We start from the raw sequence: 16432 nt of genomic DNA on the forward strand, positions 1-16432 counted from the left end.
TAACTTCCACTGTATAATTGTAAGGGATTTGATCCAGGTCATACCTGAATGGTCTAGTGGTTTTCCCTGCTTTCTTCAACTTAAGTCTGAATTTGCCAATAAGGAGCTCATGATTTGAGCCACAGTCAGCTCCCAGTCTTGTTTTTGCTGACTGTATTCAGTTCAGTTCAGTTCAGTCGCTCAGTCGTGTCCGACTCTTTGCGACCCCATAAATTGCAGCACGCCAGGCCTCCCTGTCCATCACCAACTCCCAGAGTTCACCCAGACTCACATCCATCGAGTCAGTGATGCCATCCAGCCATCTCATTCTCTGTCATCCCCTTCTCCTCCTGCCCCCAATCCCTCCCAGCATCAGAGTCTTTTCCAATGAGTCACCTCTTTGCATGAGGTGGCCAAAGTACTGGAGTTTCAGCTTCAGCATCATTCCTTCCAAAGAAATCCCAGGGCTGATCTCCTTCAGAATGGACTGGTTGGATCTTCTTGCAGTCCAAGGGACTCTCAAGAGTCTTCTCCAACACCACAGTTCAAAAGCAGCAATTCTTCAGCGCTCAGCCTTCTTCACAGTCCAACTCTCACATCCATACATGACCACTGGAAAAACCATAGCCTTGACTAGACAAACCTTTGCTGGCAAAGTAATGTCTCTGCTTTTTAATATGCTATCAAGGTTGGTCATAACTTTCCTTCCAAGGAGTAAGTGTCTTTTAATTTCATGGCTGCAGTCACCATCTGCAGTGATTTTGGAGCCCCAAAAAATAAAGTCTGACACTCTTTCCACTGTTTCCCCATCTATTTGCCATTAAGTGATGGGACCAGATGCCATGATCTTTGTTTTCTGAATGTTGAGCTTTAAGCCAACTTTTTCACTCTCCACTTTCACTTTCATCAAGAGGCTTTTGAGTTCCTCTTCACTTTCTGCCATAAGGGTGGTGTCATCTGCATATCTGAGGTTATTGATATTTCTCCCAGAAATCTTGATTCCAGCTTGTGTTTCTTCCAGTCCAGCATTTCTCATGATGTACTCTGCATATAAGTTAAATAAGCAGGGTGACAATATACAGCCTTGACGTACTCCTTTTCCTATTTGGAACCAGTCTGTTGTTCCATGTCCAGTTCAAACTGTTGCTTCCTGACCTGCATACAAATTTCTCAAGAGGCAGATCAGGTGATCTGCTATTCCCATCTCTTTCAGAATTTTCCACAGTTTATTGTGATCTGACTGTATAGAGCTCTCCATCTTTGGCTGCAAAGAATATAATCAATTTGATTTTGGTGTTGACCATCTGGTGATGTCCATGTGTAGGGTCTTCTCTTGTGTTGTTGGAAGAGGGTGTTTTCTATGACCAGTGCATTCTCTTGGCAAAACTCTGTTAGCCTTTGCCCTGCTTCATTTTGTACTCCGAAGCCAAAATTGCCTATTACTCTGGATGTTTCTTGACTTCCTACTTTTGCATTCCAATCCCCTATGATGAAAAGGACATCTTTTTTGGTGTTAGTTCTAGGTCTTGTGGGTCTTGATAGAACCGTTCTAGTAGGGTAAACCACTAAACCATTAAGGTATGAGCTAAATCAAATCCCTTACAATTATACAGTGGAAGTGACAAATAGGTTCAAGGGACTAAATTTGTAGACAGAGTGCCTGAAGAACTATGGACAGGGTTTCTAACATTGTACAGGAGACAGTGATCAACACCATCTCCAAGAACAAGAAATGCAAAAAGGCAAAATGGCTGTCTGAGGAGGCCTTACAAATAGCTGAGAAGAGAAGAGAAGCTAAAGGCAAAGGAGAAAAGGAAAGATATATCCATTTGAATGCAGAGTTCCAAAGAATAGCAAGGAGAGATAAGAAAGCCTTCCTCAGAGATCAATGCACAGAAATAGAGGAAAATAATAGAATGGGAAAGACTAGAGATCTCTTCAAGAAAATTAGAGATACCAAGGGAACATTTCATGCAAAGATGGGCAAAAATAAAGGACAGAAATGGTATGGACCTAACAGGAGCAGAAGATATTAAGAAGAGGTGGCAAAAATACACAGAAGAACTGTACAAAAAAAGATCTTCATGACCCAGATAATCACGATGGTGTGATCACTCACCTAGAGCCTAGACATCCTGAGTGAGAAGTCAAGTGGGCCTTAGGAAGCATTACTACGAACAAAGCTAATGGAGGTTATTCCAACTGAGCTATTTCAAACCCTGAAAGATGATGCTGTAAAAGTGCTACACTCAATACGGCAGCAAATTTGGAAAACTCGGCAGTGGGGGAAAAAAAAAAAAACTCAGCAGTGGCCACAGGACTGGAAAACGTCAGTTGTCATTCCAATCCCAAAGGAAAAGGCAATGCCAAAGAATGTTCAAACTACCACACAATTGCACTCATCTCACATACCAGCAAAGTAATGCTCAAAATTCTCCAAGCTAGGCTTCAACAGTATGTGAACCGAGAACTTCCAGATGTTCAAGCTGGATTTAGAAAAAACAGAGGAACCAGAGATCAAATTGCCAACATCCATAGGATCATAGAAAAAGCAAGAGAGTTCCAGAAAAACATCTACTTCTTCTTTCTTGACTACACCAAAGCCTTTGACTGTGTGGATCACAACAAACTGTGGAACATTCTTCAAGAGATGAGAATGCCAGACCCCCTCACCTGCCTCCTGAGAAATCTGTATGCAGTTCAAGAAGCAACAGTTAGACCTGGATATGGAACAATGGGCTGGTTCCAAATTGGGAAAGGAGTACAACAAGGCTATATATTGTCACCCTGCTTATTTAACTTCTATGCTGAGTACCTCATGCGAAATGCTGGGCTAAATGAAGCACAAGCTGAAATCAAGATTGCCAGGAGAAATATCAATAACCTCAGATGTGCAGATGACACCACCCTTATGACAGAAAGTGAAGAGGAACTGAAGAGCCTCTTGATGAAAGTGAAAGAGGAGAGTGAAAAAGTTGGCTTAAATTCAACATTCAAAAAATGAAGATCATTCCACTCAGTCCCATCACTTCATGGCAAATAGATGAGGAAACAATGGAAACAGTGACACACTTTATTTTCTTGGGCTCCAAAATCACTGCAGATGGTGATTGCAGCCATGAAATTAAAAGACACTTGCTCCTTGGAAGAATACCTATGACAAACCTAGACAGCACATTACTTTGCTGAAAAGGTCCATCTAGTCAAGGCTATGGTTTTTCCAGTGGTCATGTATGGATGTGAGAGTTGGACCATAAAGAAAGCTGAGCATCAAAGAATTGATGCTTTTGAACTGTGGTGTTGGAGAAGACTCTTGGGAGTCCCTTGGACTGCAAGGCGATCCAAACAGTCCATCCTAAAGGAAATCAGTCCTCAATATTCATTAGAAGGACTGATGCTGATGTTGAAGCTCCAATACTTTGGCCACCTAATGTGAAGACTGACTCATTAGAAACGACCCTGATTCTGGGAAAGACTGAAGTCTGGAGGAGAAGGGGACGACAGAGGATGAGGTGGTTGGATGGCATCACTGACTTGAAGAACATGAGTTTGAGCAGGCTCTGGGAGATGGTGATGGACAGGGAGGCCTGGTGTGCTGTGGTCCATGGGGTCAAAATGAGTCAGACATGACTGAGCGACTGAACTGAACTAACTGACTTTCAAAAAACACACACACACATACAGTGAAGTGTCACTTCACATCCACTGCTGGTAAATTGCTTCAGTCCTGTCCAAGTCTTTGTGACCCTATGGACTGTAACCCACCAGGCTCCCCTGTCCATGGGATTCTCCAGGCAAGATTATTGGAGTGGGTTGCCATGTCCTCCTCCAGGGGCTCTTCCCCACCCAGGGATCGAATCTGAGTCTTGTACATCTCCTGCGTTGGCAGGCAGGTTCTTTACCACTATCGGCAATTCACATGTATTAGAACAGCTATAAATGTAAAAGATAGAAGGACGTCCCTGGTGGTCCGGACATTAAGGCTTCCAGGCTTCCACTGCAGGGAGCACGGTTTACTCCCTAATCAGGGATCCGGAATGCCACATGGTGTGAACAAATAAAAAGTGATTGTTTCCTCAAGGTAACCAGAAGGCAAAAGCCTATAGCTGATGTACAAAAGGTAATGAAAAAGGAATCCAAACGCAACACTAAGGAAACTTGTCAGACCGTAACAGAGCAGGACAAGAGAAGGAGAAAGGGACCTCCCCGGTGCTTCAGTGGGTAAGACTCTGCCTGCCAATGCAGGCAGCACAGGTTCAACCCTGGTCCTCGCAGATCCCACATCCGTGGAGCAACTGAGCCCCCGCAGCACCCCCGCTGCAGCCCGCACTCCCCAGGGCCGGTGAACCCCAGCGCCCGAGCCCGTCCCTGGAGCCCGCGCTCCACAAAAGAGAAGCCTCTGAGTGAGAAGCCGGCCACCGCAGCTAGAGGAAGCCTGGGCGCAGTCACAGAGACCCAGCACAACCAACGAAATAAGTAAAAAAGAAGTAAAATAAGTAAAAAATTAAAGAACGAACGGAGAACTATAAAAGCAGCAAGTAAACAACTAACAAAAGTTCAAAAACTTGTGAAGCTTACTATAAATACTATATTAATGCAAAGCTAAAATGTAGGTTCCTCCCTGTTAAATGATATACTGGTTTTGGAAAGTAAGTTGTGGTTATCTATCTGGAACACAGTACACATTATTGAAATATATTGTGCTTTTAATGAAAAAAGAAAAGAAAATGCCTGAGTTGGTGAGGGTGTGCAAAAACTAGAATTCTCATATATTGCTGGCAGGGAGGTAACACTGTTCAACCACTGTGGAAGCCATTTGTCAGGTCTTCAAAAAGCTAAACGTGAAATTACCATGTGATCCAGCAACTTTGGGTACATACGTAAAAGAATTAAAAACAGGTACTTAGACAAGTATATGTACGTATAGTTTCACAGCAGCATTATTCAAAACAGCCAAAAGGAAACAACAGTCCACGTGTCCATCAATAGATGGATTAAAAATATTGTGATCTTGTACATACACTAGCTCAGTCATCAAAGGAAGGAAATCCTGACACAGGCTACCACATGAATAAACCTTGCCAACACTGTGCTCAGTGAAATAAGCCAGACACAAAAGACAAATATAGCGTGATTTCACTTAAATGAGGTCCCCAGAGTAGCAGAATCATAGAGACAGAAAGGTGATTAGCGTTACTAAGGGCTAGGAGAGGGGAGGGGAGTTGTTGTTCAACAGGAACGGAGTTTATCTTGGCGATGATGAGTCTGTGTACAGACTGTGGCGATGGGTCACGAATGTACTTAACGCCACTGAATTATCCCCCTGAGATGGTGGCTGTGCAGCTGCTCAGTCGTGTCTGGCTGTTGGCGACCCCACGGACTGCGGCACGCAGTCCTCCCTGTCCTTCATTATCTCCCAGAGTTTGCTCAAACTCATGTCCATTGAGTTGGTGACGCCATCCATCTCATCTTCTGCTGCCCCTCTTACAAATGGTTAAAATAATAAATATTAACACACTGTCCCCAAACTGTCATTATTCTGCAGCACAGGCCAGCTGTCGATGTTCTGAAGACACCGTGTAAGGTCCCACCAGCGAGGGTGACCGGGAGCACTCATCATATTATATATTTGTAGGTTCCTCAAGAGGGACTAGGCGTGTCTAGTTTCTCCAAGAAACAACAAATGAACCAAAGACTGTCCAGGCCCAGGAACAGCCCTCACGAGTGTGCCTACCGAGAGCCAAGGCTGCCCACGCCGGTCCTGGCAGTAGGACACCAGCCTTGGCCGAGGCCTGCTGCCCCTCGACAGAAGGGCGCAGCTCAGGCAGGTCTGTCCTCTGGTAAGCCTCCTGAAGAGGAAAGCCACGTCTAGATCCATGATCAACTGAGGATTCCCTTTAAGAATCAATAGGCTAACTGTTAACATCAACAACAAATGTTTCATAAATAAACAAGTAACTAAGAAGAAATACTTGAGAAAAAAACAAAATCATTTTTTATTCGGAAGCACTGAGTTCAAAGCGGGAGAAGAGGAGGGTGCTTCCCATGACACTGATTAGAATGTTGAAGGCAGAACCCATTGTTGTTGCTCACTTGCTCAGTCGTGTCCGACTCTGTGACCCTGTGGACCGCAGCACGTCAGGCCTCCCTGTCCATCACCAACTCCCAGAGTTTACTCAAACTCTTGTCCATTGAGTTGGTGATGCCATCCAACCATCTCACCCTCTGTCGTCCCCTTCTCCTCCAGATTTCAGTCTTTCCCAGCATCAGGGTCTTTTCAAATGAGTCAGCTCTTCGCATCAGGTGACCAGAGTACTGGAGCTTCAGGGATGGAGCCTGGGCCTCCCACATCGCAGGCAGAGTCTTACCCATCTGAGCTGCCAGGGAAGCCCCTCTAGAAGTCATACCAGAAGCATTTGTTTTAAAATCTGTGACAAATAAGAACAAAGACAATTGAAGAGAAGCTAAATTTCCTCCTTGCCAAATATTACAAAAGATTTCACTGATGATAAACAAATCCTGAACAATTAGAGAAACTGAGCGATGGTGGTTGGCAGGGTTGGGAGAACAGAGCAGGTCCAGAGCGCCCTCCGGAGGTGTGTGTTTTGCATGGCATCCTCCAAAACCACAGGTTTAGAGAGGGACCTCAGAAATAGTGCTCAAACGTAACCTCAATGTATAAACTGTTTTTTTACTTTAAAAAAAATTCAGTTTACTTTTGATTGGGGGACAATTACTTTACAATATCACAGTTTCTGCCATAAACCAACATGAATCAGCCATAGGGCTACATACACGTCCTCCCTCTTAAAGCACCGGCCCACCTCCTTGCTCGTCCACCCGAGGCGCGCCGGGTTCCATGCGTCAGACTGCAGATTCCCACTGGCTGTCCATTTCACACATGGCAGTGTATGTTTCAACACTGCTCTCAAGTCATCCCACCCTCTCCCTTCCCCACTGTGACCGTCAGTCCGTTCCTCATGTCTGCATTGCCTTTGCCGCCCTGCAGATAGGATCATCAGTCCCATCTTTCTATTTCACATATGCGCATTACTGTACGATATCTGTTTATCTCTTTCTCACTTACTTCACTCTGTAAGTAGTCCTGCAATGAACACTGGGGTACACGTGTCTTTTTCAATTATGGTTTCCTGAGGGTGTATGCCCAGTAGTGGGATTGCTAGGTCATATGATAGTTTTATTCCTAGGTTTTTTTTAAAATTAATTTATTTTAATTGGAAGCTAATTACAATATTGTGGTGGTTTTACCATACGTCGATCGACATGAATCAGCCACAGGTGTACATGTGTCCCCCATCCTGAAGCCCCAGCCCTCTGGGTTGTCCCCGAGCACCAGCTTTGGGCGCCCTGCTTCATGCATCGAATTTGCACTGCTCGTCTGTTTCACATACGGTAATATACATGTTTCAATGCTATTCTCTCATGCTGCCCCACCCTCTCCCTCTCCCACAGAGTCCAAAAGTCTGTTCTTTACATCTGTGTCTCTTCTGCTGTCTTGCATATAGGGTCATCGTTACTGTCTTTCTAAATTCCATATATATGCGTTAGTATACTGTATTGGTGTTTCTCTTTCTGACTTACTTCACTCTGTATAATCGGCTCCAGTTTCATCCACCTCATTAGAATTGACTCAAATGTGTTCTTTTTTATAGCTGAGTAATATCCCATTGTGTATATGTACCACAACTTCCTTATCTATTCATCTGCTGATGGACATCTAGGTTGCTTCCACATCCTGGCTATCGTAAACAGTGCTGCCATGAATACTGGGGTACACGTGTCTCTTTCAGTTCTGGTTTCCTCGGTGTGCATGCCCAGCAGTGCAATTGCTGGGTCATATGGCAGTTACATTTCCAGTTTTTTTAAGGAATCTCCACACTGTTCTCCATAGTGGCTGTACTAGTTTGCATTCCCACCAACAGTGTAAGAGGGTTCCCTTTTCTCCACACCCTCTCCAACATTTATTGTTTGTAGACTTTTTGATGGCAGCCACTCTGACCGGTGTGAGATGGTACCTCACTGTGGTTTTGCTCTGCATTTCTCTGATCATGAGTAATGTTGAGCATCTTTTCATGTGTTTGTTAGCCATCTGTATGTCTTCTTGGGAGAAATGTCTGTTTAGTTCTTTGGCCCATTTTTTGATTGGGTTGTTTATTTTTCTGGTATTGAGCTGCATGAATTGCTTGTATATTTTGGAGATTAATTCTTTGTCAGTTGCTCCGTTGGCCATTATTTTCTCCCGTTCTGAAGGCTGCCTTTTCACCTTGCTTAGAGTTTCCTTCATTGTGAAAAACTTCTAATTAGATTCCATTTGTTTATTTTTGTTTTTATTTCCATTACTTTGGGACGTGGATCATAGATAGGATCTTGCTGTGATTTATGTCAGAGTGTCCTGCCTGTATTTTCCTGTAAGAGTTTTATACCCACGCTGTCAATTTTTAAGGAGCTATTTAAGACTAGATTACAGCCATTAATAACTAAGGCTAGATTATGTCTGTTCATGTCCATTACTAGTCACACCTGTGATTCACTCGTGACAGTCAGCTGTGCCCAATGCCACTGGCTGGCATTGTCTAATAATCAGTGAAAATGGATTAATTAATTGAGAACATGGGTGAAGCTCAGCAGCCTAACAGCAACTTTAAAAACATGGGACTTAAAAAAAAAAAAAAAAAAAAAACGGGGCTTCCCCGGCGGCGCAGCGGTGAGGACCCCCTGCTCCCGCCGCGGGCGGCGCGGGCCCGGCCCAGGTCGCAGAGCTGAGAGCCCACATGCTGCCTCGTGTGGCCAGAAGCCCAGGTCCCACGTGGGACGTGAGATGGCAACAGGCGGTGCTCGGGGAGAGCTTGGCAGTGTCTTTAAAAACAAACCATCAGTAAAACAAAAAGAACAGAACTCTAACACCATACACAAAAATAAACTCAAAATGGATTAAAACCTTAAATGTTAGGCCAGATATTATAAAATTTTTAGACGAAAACATAGGGAGAACACTTTCTGACATAAATCGCATCAAGATCTTTTTTGATCCACCTCCTAGAATAATGAAAATAAAAACAAATGGGACCTAATTAAACATAAAACTTTTGCACACAAAGGAAACCATAAATAAAAAGAAAAGAAAACCCTCAGAATGGGAGAACATTTTTCAAATAAAGCAACCAACAATGGATTAATCTCCAAAATATACAAATAATTCATGGAGCTAAATAAAAAAAAAAAAAAAACAGTCCACAATCAAAAACTGGGCAGAGGATCTAAATAGACATTTCTCCAAAGAAGACATACAGATGGTTATAAAGCACTTGAAAAGACGCTCTGCTGCGGCTACTGCTAAGTCGCTTCAGTCGTGTCCGACTCTGTGCAACCCCAGAGACGGCAGCCCACCAGGCTTTTCCATCCATGGGATTTCCCAGGCAAGAGTACTGGAGTGGGTTGCCATTGCCTTCTCCAAAAAAGATGCTCAGTACCACTAATTATTAAAAAAATACAAATCAAAACTACAATGAGGCACCGCCTCACGCTGGCCATCACCAAAAAAATCTACAGACAATAAACGCTGGATCTTACACTGTTGGTGGGAATGCACACTAATACAGCCACTGTGCAGAACAGTACAGAGGTTCATTTAAAAACTGAAAATAGAACTACCATATGGACCAGCAATCCCACTCCTAGGCACAAATCCAGAGAAACGCAGAATTCAAAAAGGCACACGCACCCCCGGGCTCGTTGCAGGACCACTCACAGCAGCCAGGACAGGAAGCAGCCCAAGCATCCATCAACAGAGGAGGGGATAGAGGAGACGTGGCACACAGACAGCAATGCAACGGAGGATCACTTAGCCATTAAAAAAGAACAAAATAATGCCATTTGCGACAACATGGAAAGACCTGGAGATTATCACACTGAGTGATAGAAAAATATCTATGATATTGATTGATATGAAAGAAAAATATCACATGATATTGATTATATGTGGAATCTTTAAAAAGGTTACCTATGAACTTACCTACAAAACCAAAAGTTACTGTACATACGTAGAAAATAAGCTTTCGGTTACTGGGTAGGGGGTAAGGCGGGAGGAATAAACTGGAAGACTGGGATTGCCACGCATGTGCTGAGTCACTCAGTCATGTTTGACTCTGCAACCCCATGGACTGTAGCCCCCTAGGCTCCTCTGTCCATGGGATTCTCCAGGCCAGAATACTGGAGTGGGTTGCCATGCCCTCCTCCAAGAGGTCTTCCCGACCCAGGGATGGTGCCTGAGTCTCTCATGCCTCCTACACTCTCCTGGGTTCTTTACCACTAGAGCCACCATATATATAAAATAGGGGATGAGTAAGAGCCCACTGCACGGCACAGGGAACTCTGCTCAGCACTCTGCAGTGGCCTACGTGGGAAAAGGCTCTTCCCCACAGAGGATGGATAAAAAACGGCTGCGTGTATTTGTACAACAGGTTCACTCTGCTGTACACCTGAAGCTAACACAGCATCATAAATTATACCCCAATACAACGTCTTTAAAAAATTAAAAAGACAGCATACTGCCTGGGAGAAAATATTTGCCAATAACATAACCAAGTGGGTAAAAGTTGCGCAGTCGTGTCCGACTCTTTGTGACCCCCCTGGCCTATACAGTCCGTGGAATTCTCCAGGCCAGAATACTGGAGGGGTAGCCTTTCCCTTCTCCAGGCTTCTTTCCAATCCAAGGATTGAACCCAGGTCTCCTGCATTGCAGGCAGATTCTTTACCACCTGAGCCATAGGGAAGGAATAAGGAATTCAGATCCAAAATATATAATCAGCTTGTACAATATCAAAAAAAATTTTTAATGGACAGGAAAATATTGAATCACTATGCTGTATACCTGAAGCTAATAAATATTGTAAATCAACTGTACTTCAATTTTTTAAAAAAGCAAAGAAAAAATTAGGAAAAATACGCAAAAGACCTGAAGAAATATTTTTCAAAATGATATACAGATGGCCAACAGGAACCTGAAAAGACACTCAACATCATACATCACCAGGGAAATGCAAATCAGATCCACAACATTACCTCACACCTGTCAGAATGACTCATCAAAAAGACAAGAAATGATAAGAGTGGGCGAGAATGTGGAGAAAAAGGAGCCCTCGCACACTACTGGTGGAATGTAAATTGGTGCTGCCAGTATGGGAAACAGTACAGTTTCCTCAAGAAATTAACAATAGAACATATGATGCAGAAGTTACACTTCGGAGTACCTCTCCGAAGGAAACAAAATAATTTATTTTAAAAATTTAAATTGAAGTATTATTGAAAAGTTTAGTGTGTCTCTTCAGGCTACACTTGTGGCCTCTCATCTTTTTTATCTGAGAGTTTAACTGTTTTCGTCAGCAGTCCCATTGCATCAGCCTCAAGAAACTGGCCTTTCTCAGCTTCTCAAGAACATGCAACAGAAACCCTGCAGCTTTTTAAAACAAAAGCCTCACAGCTACTCTTGGTTTTCTATCTGACTGATTGCTGGATTTTTGTTTAGGTTGACAGTTTATTAAATACACTATATTTGTACTTTATTTGGTAATTTTTTAAATCATTAATCATTCACACGTGGACTTAGTAAAAATGTACTTTATAGAAAACCATCTGCAAAACTAAAATAAAAATTAAAAAGCACATTTTGCCCATGTTACATAAGCTGCTCAAAATGTCAGAAATTACTTTAAGGTGATCGTGAAACGTAAGATGGCTTGATTTCATTAAATCTGCCAGCAGACCATGACTTCAGGAGTATTAATGTTGAAATGCGGATGCAAAAATGTCTATTAACTAAATTGTTTCCTAGTGTTTGAGAAACAGGACAAAACAAAGCACTATTTTTTCTTTACAGACAGACATTTCTGCAAATCCATTTTCTATACACTTTCTCTCCCACTCATAGAATTACTTGTGCAAACGGATGAGGCAAAAAAATTCCTTAAAATTTTTTTTAAAACCCTAGATCCTATTTACAAAACATGCAAAGGGAGAGTTTTAAGTAGGTGTTATGGCAGAACTGGCTAAAGGTAAATACAGTCAAGTCACAGAATATGCCTTTGCTTCTGCAAATATAAGTCGTTCTCCCCTCCTTTCTGGGAGAAACACACCTTCAAGGTATGGGCTGTAAAACATCACACAGTGCAAATACAAAGACGTTTACAAATTCTCTGTATTTCCAGCTCTTGAGACAATACTTTTTGAGAATTGAGCAGCAAAACCAGAGCCAGCTGGTGAGCAGCCAGAATACCACGGTGATTGGATACGTGGCCATCTCTCCTTGAGCAGCCTTTGCTCTCCGCTTCCAGAAGTTGTAGATCTATTTAGTTTATCTGTCATCTTAATGAAGCTGCACCTACAAGTTATGTCATCCAAAGTTCCTCCAGCCACTGTATCTATATTTGAAATGCACACATGACCTTGTCAAGATGAGGATCAGAAGTGGCGGCAGCAGACCCACGCAACACAGGTATGGAATCGGTTCTGACCAGCTGTCAATTTCGGCCAACAGCATTTTCTTTCTTTGGCTTCCCGGGTGGTGCTAGTGGTAAAGAACCTGCCTGCCAGTGCTGGAGATGTTTAAGAGATGTGGGTTCGATCCCTGGGTCAGAAAGATCTCTTGGAGAAGGGCATGGCAACCCACTCCATCTTGCCTGGAGAATCCCATGGACAGAGGAGCCTAATGGGCTACAGTCCATAGGTTCACAAAGAGTCAGACACGACTGAAGTCACTTATCACACACACATCACATTTTCTCTCATAAAGCGATCTCTTTTTAGCTTACCAACTGCACAGATTTCTGAGGGTTTGGAGGAGGTCTTTCTGAATTCAGAAAATACAGCTGTCTTTCACTTAGCATAAGCACCGGAGGCGGTGTTTTTAGTGCCAGAGGCTTAAAGGGAGATGACTGAATAAGGTGATGATCTGTTGGTCTTGACTGGAGTATCTTCCTGCCACAGCATTTCTCTCTGGTACCTGCATAATCACAGCAGCATTTGAAACTCCTTGAAATCCTTGTTTCAGGTCAGCGCTTGGTGGTGCTCCCTTTCATTTTTCCGGGACCCTCCCTCATTGACCAACACCTTCAACTAATTTCCGCCATCTCGGCAGCGGGAGAAGGGCAGACTGCCCCACTCACTGAATGTGCATCAGCCACTGCTTGCATTTTGGCATTATCTGCTTCTGTGCTTCATATTGAATCCTTTAATGTGCTTCAATACACATGTGCTGGACTTGGAGTCACTCTCATCCCCCTGGGCCCGCTCGAGGGTCCCCAGCAAGGGTCACAGCCCTCCAGCTCCCTCGGCACTCCTGGCTGCTAGCTTTCAAAGATAATTTGTTAATTTCTAAATATTTAACCACTTTTAAAAACATTTTATACTGTTTGCTTAGAATTGTTTTGAATTGTGACCAAATTGTGTGTCCCATTTTATCTATGTACTCACCTTGTACGGGCTCTTTTGGTAACTGAAGTATAGTTGATTCACAGAGCTGTGCCCGTCTCTGCTTTATAGCAAAGTGACTCAATTACACACATATATTCCTTTTTTTTTTTTTTTACATTCTTTTCCATTACGGTTTAACACAGGATATTGAACATGGCTCCGTGGGCTATCTAAAAGGACCTTGTGTTTATCCATCCTATATATAATAGTTTATATCTACTAATTGTATGGCTTTTTTGTGGCCCAGTACATGACTGCTTTTGCATTCCACGCGTTTAAATAGAGGCGAAGTTCTCTCTACACACAGCAATTAAATTGAGCTTGATTTCTTTACTCTCGCACTTGTTTTTTGTCTGCAGACTTATTTCCGGAATGGGAGTACTGAAGCCTGGGGAACGGTTGTGGACCGAGTTCTGGTCCTTGGCCCAGCCTGCAGGACGCCTGCCGCTGCCATGGACTCCAAGGAGGAGAGGCTGGGGGCGGGGCCAGGTGGGGCGGTCAGTCCGGTTGCCAGGAGGCGCGACCCGGACACAATGGGGTCTGGGAGTTGGGCCCTGCAGCGGTGGGGATCCAGACACCCCACCTTGCCTTCCCAGCCAGGAGACACAGGAACAGGTCAGTGCATCCACTTCGGGGCCCCCTCGGGTAGCAGGTCCCCGCTCTCTCCCCCTCGCCCCGTTATCCTCCCCCAATGTTCCTAAAATATCTCAGTTCTCCGGAAGCCCTGGGAATTCCACTCCCGCAGTGCTGCGTCCAAAGTTGGCGCGCGCACATACACCCCTACTAAACTCATTTTGGGGCTGGGGGACGGGAGATGGCCTCGAAGCTGTCCTTGCCCCGCGCCACTCTGGAGCCAGGAAAGCTGCCGTTTGTTTCTCTGGTGTCTGGGATACGCGCGGGCCCCGCCCCGGAGTCAGGCGCATCTGGAGGGAACCGGGAGTGCGTCCCCGGAGTCCGGGCGGAGAGGCCTGGGCCGCCACCTTTTGTCCGCAGGTGTTGCCGGCCGCAAGCGCTCCCACCGCGCCATGGGCTCGGACGTCTGGGTCGGCCCGTGGCGGCCGCACCGGCCCCGCGGCCCCATCGGAGCCCTCTACAGAGGCCCGGGGCCCAAGTACAAGCTACCACCCAGCACCGGTACCAGCGGCGGGCCGGGGGCGGGGGGCCGGCGGGGGCTGCCCGGCAGGGGAGCGGCCGGCGCCTGGTGATGCTGGGGCACCCGGCAGGCTACATCATGCACGACCCGTCGCGGCCCCGCGCCCCGGCCTTCACCTTCGGCGCGCGCCTCCCGGCACAGCAGACATCCTGCGGCCCCGGGCCAGGCCACCTGGTGCCCGCTCGCATGACCGTGCGCGGCCTCGACAGCGCCCCCGCGTACTCCATCTTCGGCCGCCCGAGGCACGCGGCGCCCTTCCTCACTCCCGGACCGGGTCAGGAACCTGGGGCCCTGGCCTCCTGAACGCCTAGCCGCCTCCCCTCGGGAAACGCCCCCCCCGCCACGTCCCCCTTGAGCAGCCTAACATTCCAAATTCAGTCCCCCCATCCCTGCCGACTTCTGGACCTCAAAACAGCTCCAAGCCTCACCGGGCTTTGACAAATCGTGGCTCGGATTCCCCCTAATCCCTGGACTCCGGCGCGGGTCCCCACTAGGTCCCCAACCCAGTTCTGGCCCACGCCCCGGTCTGCCCCGCAGGCAGGTACTTCCCGGAGAGAGCCGGGAACGCGGCGTACCCCAGCGCGCCTCGGCACACCATCGCTCCCCGAAACTGGGGCCTCCGCCTGGAGTCACAAACCCCAGGTGAGCCCAAGAAGGCCCACCCTGCACGAGCAGTGGCGGGGACACCGGCTAGTCCGCAAAGACCCACCCTCGCTGGCCCCCGCAGGCCCCGGGACCTACACTATGCCCTCGCTCCTGGGCCCGCGCGTAGTCGGCAAAGTCTCGGCGCCGAATTACTCCATCTATGGCCGCAGCGCGGTGGGCAGCTTCTGCGAGGACCTCAGCAAGGTGGGGGGCGCTGCCCGCAGGGGGCGGCGAGGGGTTGGCGGTCGGAGGGCCCGGAAGCTGGACACAGCGCCTCTCCTGCCCCACCCCACGCAGACACCCGGGCCCTGCGCCTACCACGCGGTGAACCCTGGGGTCTACAAGCCCCGGGCCCCCCAGTTCTCGATGCTGCCGCGGACTTCGTTCCCCCAAGGCAACACCCTGAATCCCGGCCCTGCAGCCTACAACGTGGACCAGGTCGTCTGCAGTTTCAGGGTCAAGGGTCGGAGGCGGGTAAAGGGGCTCGGGTCGGGATCGAGGGTCAGAGGGGCGAGCTTGGGGGCCGGGAGCCCAAGGCCTGCAGACAGCACTAGGCCAGCGACATCTCCTGGGTCCGCAGCACCGGAAGCCTCGCGGCTGGACCTTCGGGATCCGGCACTCGGACTACCTGGCCCCGATGATGACCGAGGCTGACGGTGACCCGCTGGGCGGGCGCTGCGCCGCAGATGTTTCTTAAAACCTCTGGAGCCAGCAGCGTGTCGGCCTCTTTGTGCTTGCGGCGGCGGGCGGGCGGAGTCCAGGCTCCCGCAGCCCCTCGCGATTGGTCAGGTCAGAAGTGCGTCAATCGTCCCGCCTCCCCGAGGCGGCGATTGGCCTAGAGCCCCGCACGTCGGGGGGCCCCGCCCCTCCGCGGCTCAGGCTCAGCCATCAGTCCCACGGCTCTCACCCGCCGCATGACCAGGCGGAACCGACTGGGATCCGAAAAGAACTGGCGAGGGCCACCGAACAGGACAGGGGTCCTGCCCGGGGTCAGGTTGTGAGGCCGAGACAGGGGTCCAGCTGAAGAGGGAACGGAAAATAAACTGTCCCGGTTCCTACTGCTGGGGTCCCAAGCCTAGGAGATGGAGAGGCGTACCCAACTCGGACACGGGACTCGGGACTGAGAGGCGGACACAGAAGAGAAGGGGACCGGGGTCGGGACACGTG

The 16432-nt window shown here is 47.2% G+C and overlaps 1 protein-coding gene and 1 long non-coding RNA gene across 3 annotated transcripts; one reads left to right on the top strand and one right to left on the bottom strand.

Annotated features, from left to right (window-relative positions):
- Window positions 1-5948: 5948 nt before the first annotated feature.
- On the bottom strand, window positions 5949-15466 carry LOC138987972 (uncharacterized). Its single transcript, XR_011464298.1, has 2 exons — window positions 15362-15466; window positions 5949-6407 (listed from the first exon to the last, which is right to left on the bottom strand). It is a non-coding gene; the product is annotated as an uncharacterized lncRNA (long non-coding RNA).
- CIMAP1B (ciliary microtubule associated protein 1B) lies at window positions 13692-15980 on the top strand. Of its 2 annotated transcripts, XM_070371372.1 has the most exons (7): window positions 13692-14082; window positions 14461-14601; window positions 14691-14894; window positions 15158-15262; window positions 15348-15469; window positions 15563-15703; window positions 15846-15980. In XM_070371372.1, exons 1-7 carry the CDS (start codon window positions 13920-13922, stop codon window positions 15960-15962), a joined length of 993 nt encoding a protein of 330 aa, XP_070227473.1. In that variant the 5' UTR covers window positions 13692-13919; the 3' UTR covers window positions 15963-15980. The 2 variants fall into 2 exon arrangements, with proteins under 2 accessions (XP_070227473.1, XP_070227474.1); XM_070371373.1 differs by lacking the exon at window positions 15348-15469.
- The last annotated feature ends 452 nt before the right edge of the window (window positions 15981-16432 follow it).

This window comes from Bos mutus, chromosome 5, assembly GCF_027580195.1.
Source record: "Bos mutus isolate GX-2022 chromosome 5, NWIPB_WYAK_1.1, whole genome shotgun sequence".
Lineage (NCBI taxonomy): Eukaryota > Metazoa > Chordata > Mammalia > Artiodactyla > Bovidae > Bos > Bos mutus.

Coding starts and splice junctions, on each gene's coding strand:
- CIMAP1B (XM_070371372.1), top strand. CDS start 13,920: ATGGACTCCAAGGAGGAGAGGCTGGGGGCGGGGCCAGGTGGGGCGGTC. Junction 14,083..14,460: donor GCCAGGAGACACAGGAACAG/GTCAGTGCATCC, acceptor TTTTGTCCGCAG/GTGTTGCCGGCCGCAAGCGC. Junction 14,895..15,157: donor CTTCCTCACTCCCGGACCGG/GTCAGGAACCTG, acceptor TCTGCCCCGCAG/GCAGGTACTTCCCGGAGAGA.